This window comes from Xiphophorus hellerii, chromosome 22 (assembly GCF_003331165.1).
Source record: "Xiphophorus hellerii strain 12219 chromosome 22, Xiphophorus_hellerii-4.1, whole genome shotgun sequence".
NCBI classification, from domain to species: Eukaryota; Metazoa; Chordata; class Actinopteri; order Cyprinodontiformes; family Poeciliidae; genus Xiphophorus; species Xiphophorus hellerii.
This window is the reverse complement of record NC_045693.1, coordinates 19,233,807-19,245,319: the sequence shown is the minus strand read 5'-3', so window position 1 is coordinate 19,245,319 and position 11,513 is coordinate 19,233,807. Positions and strand designations below refer to the sequence as shown.

The following is an 11,513-nucleotide window of genomic DNA, read 5'->3' as shown; positions in this document are numbered from 1 at the left end:
AAAGAAGGCAATTTTATTTATATTGCACATTTTGAGCAACAAGGCAGTTCAAAGTGCTTCACATGAATTAGAAGGAAATACAAACAAAACAACAAAACCAAAAGAAAGACAAAAAGGTAAAAGTATAAAACATATTCATAAGAATAAAAATAAGTAATCCATAATGGAGAGAAGTTTCAAAAATGTAACATATACCAAATTCTTATGTTTTTCTACTTTATTCCTAAAGACAGCTCACAAGGTATTTTGCTGAACTTGCCAATGTTTATGAGATATCTCATTGTTACTCGAAGACTCAATACATGATAATAAGGGCAACTTAGATATGTTTTTCATTACTTTTCATTGAGGATGCACAAAATATCGGCACATCAGTATCGGCCAACATTAGTCATTTTTAAACAAACTGGTATCAGTCCAATAAATAAAATTAGGCAGATATGGACAGCCGATATTTATTTTCATCTTGATGCCATCTGTTTCTGCTAGCTCCTTTTAAAGTTTTCAAAATGCTATATTTATAATATAATCTATGATCTGCAAATATTGTTTTTTGGCCATAGCAGCATTATTAATATCGAATATTGATATCAACCCAAATTTTCATTTTGGTGCATTTCTACTTGTCATCAGTCTAACGTGATTTCTAAAAAAAAGTGTTAAAATTGATCAGGTTTAGGCCCATGTTCACCATGCTTTTACATTAATTAAACTGTATCCATTAGTTTAAACAACAGTCCAGTTCCCACATCTCGTGGCAAAGAATCCCACTCTCAGATGTTTTTGTTTTTTCTTGTGTAGATGATCAAGTATTCCTCCCATGCCCTGAATGATCTCCATCTACGCACATTATTTTTGACGTTATGCATGAATTTAATCTGTTATGCTAAAGAGAAGCAAACCTAAACACATTCTTGTCTTATCAGCAAATATAGATTTGGCACAGGCAGAAAAGCTGTCTTACAAAAAATGGAAACCTTTAAGTGCACATCCCACATAATACAGGCCTCTCAAGTCAGTGACACGTTTCCTCTTCTTTACAGGAAGGAAATTAATTCTCTTGTCTCGAGCTGACTCTACTCCCATTTGTCATGACATCTGGTTCTTGCAGGGAGTAAACAGAAAAATAAAGGAAGGTGAAATGAAATGTTAAAAGCTGCCGCCATATAAATCTTTGGAGCTCCAACCATTTGTGGCTTTAAAGAGGCAAAATGATTCCTTTCTGACACGTGAAAGAGCGCGCCGTGGGAATCTGCTGCTGCTAAATAAAGATAAGTCACATTTGAATAAACTTGCCTCCCTTTAGAGTGTATCCATGTGCATGAGAGCATGAGTGTAATTGCTGTCAGTTCTTGGTAAATTGATTGGAATCCCAGTTGTGCGTCTCTGGGTGTTAACAGTCAGTGAATTTGTTTTGATTGTCGCGGATGTTTCACAGGTTTTCATTCTGAATGAATCTAAAGGTTGCGCCAAAGGTTTTCCAGCCACATCAGATGTTTTGGTTTTCACTATGTGGAACTTTGCTCCAGAGAATCAAGCATAAATATGAGAATATGTACATTGTTCTCATTTCATTTTATTGTTTTCTTCACATTTTGCTAGTCCAGAGATAAAACAGTAACCCTTTAAGGTTGGTGATTGTTCAGTTGCTGTTCCTTGTGTGTGGATCTCCAGTCTGGAAGGCTGTAGGATCTATAAGTTGCAGTGATTCGCATAAAGCCTTAGAAAGAGTGATCCTGGTCGATCTCATACTGACATGCCATGAAACTATGGAGAGACCTTATATTTGTTGGAGAAGCTGTCTCTCAAGTCTGACCTTTGGAAAAATGGGTCCCAGGGACGGATTTTCCTTGCAACAACTTAAAACAGAGGTTTTCAGGTTAAGAAGCCCTGAGTCTAAAGGGGAGCTTCAACGAGGAAGCAACCAGCCTGTCCACCAACTAGAGGATGTTAAGTGGAAACACTTAGTGAGCACTAGATCCTCTAAAACATGTGTCAAACTCAAGGCCAAAATCAGCCCATTCTAACTTTTTATGTAGCTATGTTTGTATTCTTTTATGGTAGATTCATTTCCTAGTACCTAGTGTTCTCTCCATTGCCCTCTGTGTTACTTTCTCTCTCTAAACACCTTTTCTCCTCTCACTCCTGGCTGGTTCCTCCTGTTATATCCCATTATTTACCCGTCAGTACCTTGCCGGCTTTATGTTCCTGGTTCCTGGTTTTGTTCTGCTCTGGCTCCCTGTTTTCCCTGTGATTTTTGTACATCTCTGTTCATCATTTTCATGACGCTTTTGTCATCTACTTGCTGCCTCTCCTTCTCTGCATTTGGGTCCACTTTAAAACCCAACAACCCTGTCAAACACTTACTTTTATAACTAAAGCTAATGATGGTTCTATGTAGTATTTACACAGTGGTTACAAATAATAGAGCACAACACACTTTTTAGATTTTTATATGCAACGTAGTTTGGAAATCATGCATCCTTTTTTCTTCCCTTGTCAGCCTATCATGTAAAATCCTTTCAAAGTAAACGGAGGTTTGTGGTCATAACAAGACAAAATGCAAACAGTTTCACAACCTAATCTGTTTACTTCTCAAAGACTCCAAAGTAACTGAGGTGGTGAGAAAGATTCCTGCATGCTTGCACACCTTGTAACTTCAATTCGACTTTGCGCAAGATAGTCTATATTTCCTGGAGAAGCACAACAGTCTCACTGCTGATAGCCTGGATTTCAACATGCCGACTGACCTGTCACCGCCCCGAATGCCCGAGCAGTTTCTCCACTTGTGAATAAGGGAGGACAGACTGTGTCATCCAGCCTTTCGGTTCTTGATTCTCACAAAGCGTGTTATTAACAACTCTCTGTCTGTGTTATTAGTAGGCTGCTGAACTCTTTGTGCTCCTCTGTCATTAGCGCCGATGACCTTTGAATGCATTCAGTGTGAAGCAACACTTCTGGTAGAGTTGGGAAGAAAGAGGATAAAATCATACATAGAGCTGCTGAGAGAAAGACTAACCACAAACTGAAAGAGATTTGCTACTCTCTGACCACAGAGCATGTCAAAACCCAGATTTACCCAATTGTTATGACACCCTGATAATAATGTTCTTTCATGTTACAGTGGGGTCAGAACAGCAGTAAAATATCTAGTAGCTCAAGCTGAACATTTTAAAGAGTCGACTGTACATTTGTTTTAAGATGGAGCATTCAAGAACCAGCCTTTAGTTTAGGAATTCAACATAAAGGTTTAGTGGATTCAAGCATCTGGATTTCCCCTCATTTCACCCACTGACTCAAGCCTCTTCCTTGGAAAATCAGCTTTTATCTGCTGCTCAACTCCTCTGCCAGACCTCATGTAATCATTAGCGTGTCTGCCTTGGCTCACATCCACAGAATACAACACGTGAAGTCAAAAGGTTTCTGAGGGAAGGGGAAACGTGGACTGGTCTGGCTTAAATAACACGGCATGCCACAGATTAATTGAAGACATCATTCGCAGAGAACATGCATTTTCCAGACTTTCTTGTGCAAAACCTTCACTGGGACTTTTTCCAAAAAGTTCCCTGGAAAAAGAAACTAATTCTCAAGTTTCTAAATCACATTCGCTGTTACTCTGGTCTATTTGTACAGATATAAATCAGGTTTTATCCTAGAAATATGCTTCCCCTTGGCAGAGACATTTCAACTATTGCACCATAATTGGTATATTAAAAGGATGCTATAAATAATGCATAAAAAAGTCAATACAACTGGGTAAAGATGACCTGAAGAAGTCAGAGTATTGACTTGATTAGACAGCAAAACACAATAAAGGCTTTAGTTTTACAACCCTGTTAAAATAGCTTTAATTTGACATAAATGCTTTATATGTCAGCTAAAGAGCACATTTATTTGGGAAAAAATATAAAAACAGAGAAGTGGCTGCATAAATGTTTTCATTCCTGTTCAAACTCTATGCTTTATGCACGCTTTGATTGAAAAAACATATTCAGTCCTCTTTGGTGGCAGTTTATCCACATAATAAACAAATATTTCTTAGCCACAGCGCTAATTAGGATATTCTGGATTTTCAGACACATTTTTCTCTGAACTCAGGACAGGTTGTTACAAAACTTAGCTTTCTTAATATTGTGTTGTTGATTTGGATGGACGTTTTAACTCTCTGTGGTGCTAAGGGTGTGCACTCTTATAAAAACTTGTTACTGAAGCATTTTTCTTTGTCTTTCTGTGTTGTTAACCCCACTAACCCCAGCAGAAAAATGGCACGTTGAAAGGGGAAATAATTTTGAGATAACCTGTCATTTTTTTGCTGACAGTTTGTGTGTGCAGACATTTGAGAATCACTGCATGATGTCATCATAATACAGAATCAAGAATGTTTACTTGATACTAACGCGGTGATTTCATTTTGTTGCATTTTTCTTGTAAATGCAAAAATGAAGATAGACTGCAGGCAATACAAAGGAGTGTTTGGATTTGGAAGAATACACATTTGGCTTTAGGGAGGTTAACTGCTGTTGCTTTAATGTGGTTCTTCTGAAAAATGCATATAATAAACAGTTTATTGGGGTTTCTTAGCTTACAGATGCTGCAGAGTTTAGCTTCTATCTCATTTTGCAATGCTAACCCCATTTAATCACTTTCTATAACTGACCAACAAACCATTACAAATTGATGCTTTGAGCCTATAATGCTGCCTGACACTGAAGAAATCAGTTTTATCTCCTGCTGCTTTGACTGCTCCCCTGCTGTGCTGGGGTAAGCATGAGATGAGCCACAAACATCTCAGAGGGATGTCAAAAGCTTTAACAGGAAATCTGCAAAGTCTAAAGGATAAGCTTTTACTCCAAAGATACCCATCTGGGTATCTTTGGAGTAAAAGCTTATCTGCATGTTGTCTGCATGAATGGTTGTCTGCATTACAACCATTCATTCAAAGAGAAATGTAGGTTGATATAAAAGAGTTCAGATTTATTTGAAAACTGGCAAGAACTGACATGCTGAAGTAAAAACCTGGGGTTGCTTTAAAAGTCTTCGGCAGAGGTTGTTATTCTTCATTCACATGAAGTGTTGGAAAACTGAAACAAGAGAGAATAAAGGCCAGGATGATAATATTCTAAAGCTTTTTAGAAACATGCCTTATTTCATAAACTGGCCTCAATAACCTAAGTAATACGGAATAGTGAAGTTAGTGTTTTCTCGCCCTAATAAGAGCACAAACAGCAGGACAATGCAGCCCACATACTGCACAGAACAGAGAGAAAGAATCAGACTTTTAAATATGCGGCAGAGGCGTAGGAGCAAAAATCTGAACCGTTGCCATCTTGGTTTGTTGAAGAAATCTATGGGATGGTGCCACCTTTTGCTCTACAGTCTGCACCAATGTACACAAATTAGTTTACATTAATTACAGTTCCCTGTTATGTAAGACATGTGGATGCATTTTATGCTGCTTTTGCATGAGGAACTTGCAGTTTTTGTATTTCTTTCCTTTTTAGGTCAGGTTGCAATGACAAAGGTAATGTTTCCATGACAACAGAGTGAAAAACCCTCTGAAAAGGAACATTGAATTCACTGAGTTGCTGTTTTATCCACCACTCTCATGTGCATGTTTAGTAAAGTTGTCATCTTGCAGTTGGAAGGTGAACCCCTGATCTAGGCACTTAACCCCAAGATGTCTACCAATGTATGTATCCATGTATAAATGGGTGTGCATTTGTGTGTGTGAGTGGTCAATGTGCTTTCTCATGAGGCTCATTTGTTAGGTTAAAATTACGTTTTCAAAAATTACACATAGGCAGGTATTAAATGTACCTTTCATTAAGCCTACAATAAGCATTAAAAAAAAAATTTAATTGGTCTGAGATAATATTCTAATATTACTATTATCCGCCATAAGCAGAAAATCATCAAAAGTGGAAACCTCTTTGTCACTGAGTTCATTTGCAAACTGTAATCTGGCATTTTGCTGCTTTTGAGCTAATGGTTTCTTCTGCTTCTCTGAGTGTACAGAAGATCCTTAGTGCCCCCAACAAGCCATTGTAATTTTTATTACAATGTTTTATTCATTAAGTGTTTAATTAGTGACCTCAAGTGCTACATTTTTATGGGGAAACAAAGTGTCACATAATAAGCTCCATTTCCACATTTCTTTGCTTGCATTGATTTGTCAAAATTGTGTATTTAAGAATCAAGTTAATGTGGGAGTATCAATAAAGTATGTTAATGCAGCGTTAAGACATTATATTTAGTTGATTTTTGTTATAAAGTCAGTGATAGGTTTGACTCAAAGCTTTCTTTAGTGTGGACTCCAGCAGGTTAAAAGTCTTGGGTTTGCACAATTCTAAGGACCCAAAGGGCCAATCAAGCCAGACTCTTATCCTGGTATTTACATGCAGCTTTAAACTTTATTCACCCCTTCACTTCAAAGCACTTTTGCTCTTCTTTCTGAACAATGTTCTGCTTGCTTGTGACCTGTGATCCTCCGTGGAGAAGAGCCCAGTCCCTGTGGACCACCGCAGCTGAAGATAACATCCAAACATACCAGGAAATCCTCTGCTCATTTTTATTTATTCAAGTCTGCAACTCGGGTAAGTACAGAGAACGGGGGCTACAGATGGAATTTTCCTTCCATGTGCTGGCTGCTCAGACGCACGCACAAAAAGAACATAAAACATATACACAAACACGCCCACACGCATGCATGCATGCATCACAGACCTGGTAATGACCTTGTCTCTGCATAGTCACTGAAACATGAATTTTAAACAAGCACCCTTTCCGCCAAGACCATATGACCCCACTCAAACACACTGAGAAATTATTCATCATATTGTCATGTCAGAGCTGCCTGAAGCCAAAGTATAGTGTGAGTTCCTCATGCTAGATTTCGGAGACTATTGATCAGGATGTCAAATATTCTGCATTCCAGACTTTATGCGAGTGAAGAATATTCCTGAACCAAAGGGCAGACATGTACATGCACCAGTATGAAACTGAGAGCGCTATCAGAGGTATACTATATATTTACTGCTTTGCTGACTCTGTGAGTTGGTGAGCTTTTGCAAAGACGGTATGCAAAAGCACGTATGGGTTGATACAAATAGAAAGAGTCAGGAAGGTAGGAGAGAAAGGGGGAAAAAAGAATGCTAGCTCCTTAGTGACGTGAAGATATGTTTCGAGTTTTGACAGAAGTGAGAACATCCCTTCTAATTTACAGCTTCTTGACACCCATCTAACAATCAGATTGATATCAGGAGACTTTTGTCTGCCCTCCAGAAACAGTACCTCCATCAGCAGGATGTTCACCTTCTCAGCATATACAGAAAGGTGCCTTCCTAGACCAGAGAGTCAAACAAATGAAAGCACAACACACTGCCAACATGTCAGCTAATGATGCTGGCTGACAGGTTTGAAATCGGCTGGTCCTCTCCTGATGGACAACATGGATCACCGTTGCTCTCTAGTTGTCGGTCTTGCTCTGTTGGCTTGTTGGGTAAAATATTGCATCAGTCAAACAAAGCATGAGTGAAGTAATACGGTGTCTTACAGAATGTCTTTCTAAACATTTTCAAATGTTTCAAATATTACTAAAGCTAATTTTTATGTATTTAATTGGAATTGCATGCCCATGACTGTCAGGTTAATTGGTCTCTCTAAATTCTCCCTAGGTGTGAGGGTGTGTGTGTGTGCGTGTGTGTGTGTGTGTGCATGGTTGTTTGCTCTGTCTGTCTTTGTGTTGCCCTGCAACAGACTGGTGACCTGTCCAGGGTGACCCCCGCCTCTTGCCCGGAATGTTAGCTGGAAATAGGCACCAGCCCTCCTGACCCCACTAGGAACAAGGGTGTTAGAAAATGGATGGATGGAAGAAACAGCGACACTCTGTGGTTGTATCACGGAAGTAAATGTATTAAGTGGTGGCCAAAGTGTTGCCTTTTGGGTGAAGCTCAAACCAACGAGTATAATTCTTATTCTAAATGTTTTTTTCAGTTTAAAGAGTTTAAAGAAACAAGTTTTGCAGATGTTAAAACTTTATAGTTCTTTAAAAGAAAAAATGTAAAAGATATATATTTTTGTCAGTAAGAGTAAGAGTGTCAGTAAGCACATCTTACAGTTGGATTAAAGAAACAAGAAAGGAGGCTACATCTAAAGCTGAAACTGTGTTTGACACCTGACTACTTGTGTGTTGTCTTGTGCAGCCTTTCTCTGTTATAAGTAGCTCATTCTTTGGGTGTAAAAGAACTTACTTTAGCGTTTCAGCATACAATTATATATTTTAAAAACTGTTTTTTGAAAAGTCAAACATGTCAACATTGAACGTATGTATGAATCTTAAGGTTGTTTTGTGCATTTCTTATTCCATAGTCCTATCTTGTGTTTTTTGGGGAGGGGGATTTTTGGCCCAAAGTGTGTCAAGAAAAAAAAATCTCCCACTGATTTTAGGTGGTGTTTCACTTCACCACCTACAGCCTGAACTGTTGATACAGGGCAGGATGGATCCAAACTTCCATGTTATTTAGGCCAAATTTTGACCGAACAAATCGAATTCCACAGCTGAAATCCTGACTCATCAGACAAAGAGACATTTTCCTAATATGTTATTGTTAAATTTTAGTTAGGCTGTATGAACAGTAGCCTCACTAATTTTTTCTTTTCCATTTTCTCTTTTCATAATCACTGATATGAAATATGGTTATATGTGAAAATCCCATTAGGTCAGCAGTTTTTGAAATTCTCCTTCCAACTCATGTGTCACCAACATCCATGGACGCTTAAAAGTCAGCTAAGTCCCTTTCCGCCACTTTAATCCTGAGTTTGGACATCTGCAAATCTTCCGAATATGTGGATGTCTGAATGAATAAAGTTGCTGCTATTTCATTGGCTAATTCACAACTTCTGTTAATAGGCAAGTGTGCATTACAAAACCTGACAAAGAAATGTGTGGATAACTCCCAGAAAAGTAAGAATTTGTGTAAAGTCACAAGAGGCATTGCTCTTTTAAATTGAATGGTGAGTGCCGGGCTGCACATTTGCAGTGAAAAGGTCATGGATTCAAATCCTGGCCTGCCAGCCTTCTACATGGAGCCTACGTATAAATTGATGTTATAAACAATGTGTGGATTCATGGCTGTTTATCCTGACTTGTGTTTATTGACTTGTAATGGAGTGATGATCTGTCAAGGATGTATCCCACGTCTGGCCCAGTAACCACTGGAGATAGACACTCCTCCCAATCCACAGGTCTGTGTAGCTTAGCCCATTGAATCAACCTTTCATGTGAGCTATTAGATCTCCTTTCACAAGTTATGTCTTATACAGAAAAAAAACATCAGCCCCGCAAATAAGACAATTAGATCTTAGACAAGGACAGCCATGCAAAGTATCATCATTATGTCTTTTTTTACCAAAATTTTCTTTGAGGTCTTTCCAGAACAGCTTGTTTTTGAAATGTTCTTACAATGTATTAAGCAGACACACACACACACACACACACACCCAAGCATGTTTTTACTGTGCTATGAAAGTTACATTTATGTCATTTAGCTTAATCATACAGGTGGAACATGTCAGTTTTCAAAATATAGACAGATATGCCCACAGTTGGAGCAATAAAACACAAGAAGGGGGATTTGTTAGCAGCTACAGACAGAGAGGCTTTTGTGAGAACAAAGGACTAAAGATTTGTTCATATTTCAACTCAAATACATCATCATGATTTTCATCTAATTAAATCCTTAATTAACACATTTCAAAAGTCTGGATAAATGTGTAAACTAGCTGTACATCAATGAAACCTTAAAAAGTTAATATAGCATGAACAATTAATATTTTCAGTACTGAAAATATTTTCACAAAAAAAAAAGATTTCAAAATTGATTTGGCTCAAAGTCTGAGTCAGCTTCATTTATTTTATGTCAGTTAAAGTAAGGTTGAACGAATCCACTTGGCATAAAGGGATGCAAGAGCCCCCCAGTGGATGAAAGCGGAACACCACCGGCTGTGTGGAAAATCACACTCCCAGAGCTGAAGTTGGAGAAAGTTTGGTGGAAGGCGCCGGAGCCTGAGCTGCAGGATGGTGGGTTTGGACTGACACTGACCAGGGAGCTGGAGCCGGTCTGTAAAATGCTGTCCGCCCCAGGGTTCTGTTTTTTCCACTTGGTCCTCCTGTTCTGGAACCAGATTTTCACCTGCGTTTCGGTCAAACTCAGGGACAGAGCCAGGTTCAGTCTTTCGCACACGGACAGGTACCGAGTAGCGCGGAACTTGTTCTCCAGAGCCACCAGCTGCTCGTATGTGAACGCTGTTCTGGCGCGTCGCGGTTTGGCGCAAGCCTGGTCAACACGCCGCCGCTTGTGCGGTGATGGGTCCCGCGGGGTGGCCACGGTTCTCCTGCCTGCGTCCTCATGCTCGCTTGCGGAACACGTTAGAATGGGATCAGGAAGGACCGCTGGGTCTTCATCGCCTGTCTCTTCTCCTGTAAAGACAAAATAAGGTGAGAACAGTGGAGTCATTTTTTGTAAAACTTAAATCTTTGTTTAGGTAGTTATAAAATAACCCATAATATACTTTACCGAGTTCTCTGCCTACAAATTGAGTTTTTGAATGAATGTGAATCAAGAAAAACTGAGCCCTACAATTAGAGTGAAGGACTGATGGAAAGAAATCTTTGGTTGAAGTTTTGAAAATGTGTCTGAATTGGAACTTTTGCTCATTCTGCGTGTGAAAATGTTGCTCTAAAACTGAAAGAAACTGGATATGCTCGGCGTCTTATAAATCTCACCCTTTCCTCATCTGCATAGGTTCCCTTTATTAGATTTTAAGCATGCAACACAATGTTCATCAAGCTCCCAAACCTCCATATTTCTTACTCCTTCATCTGCTAAAATAAATCGTTATTCACACAATTTTCCACTCATTTGTATTTATTTTGTTGTCTTTATTTTTCACTTTTTCAGTACTTGCTAAGTTGACTCTGACCATGCAGATTAATCTTTTAAATAACCATGGATAATTCTGATTGTAAATAAGAGTTTTTAAATTGACAGTTCTAGGCGATTCTTAATATATATATTTTTTTCCTTTTTAAATCTACTTTAAAAATAATCAATAAACGTGCAAGACTTCTACAGCTGCAATGAAGAACTTTGACTCAAATAATAGTGTGGCCCTCCCTGTCCAGGTTTGTGGTGCTGAAGGACAGCTCTTAATAAGTGAGAAATCTGTCAAATATCGTGCTCTAAACTTGACAAAAATTATTTCGTAGAGAAATTTCCATAAGTCTTTTTTTATGATAAATTTAACTAAAAAAATCAAAGATTTATTATTTTTTTTATTTAGTTATTTATTTATTTACTTATTTCATCTCAGAAATATTTGTTTTGAGGTCAGAGGTTAGTGGAGCGGAAAGCTGCATTCAGAGGAGGAGGAAGACATGGTCACTAATCCTTAAATAATTTATAAAGCGCCTGGCGCTTCAAATGTCATGTTGCGGAAAGAAATCCCGTCTAAAT

General features: G+C 38.5%; 1 protein-coding gene across 1 annotated transcript; it reads right to left on the bottom strand.

Moving 5' to 3' along the window:
- Window positions 1-9,503: 9,503 nt before the first annotated feature.
- nkx1.2la (NK1 transcription factor related 2-like,a) lies at window positions 9,504-11,085 on the bottom strand. The gene has a single exon (XM_032552896.1). It carries the CDS (start codon window positions 10,512-10,514, stop codon window positions 9,918-9,920), a length of 597 nt encoding a protein of 198 aa, XP_032408787.1. The 5' UTR covers window positions 10,515-11,085; the 3' UTR covers window positions 9,504-9,917.
- Between the last annotated feature and the right edge of the window lie 428 nt (window positions 11,086-11,513).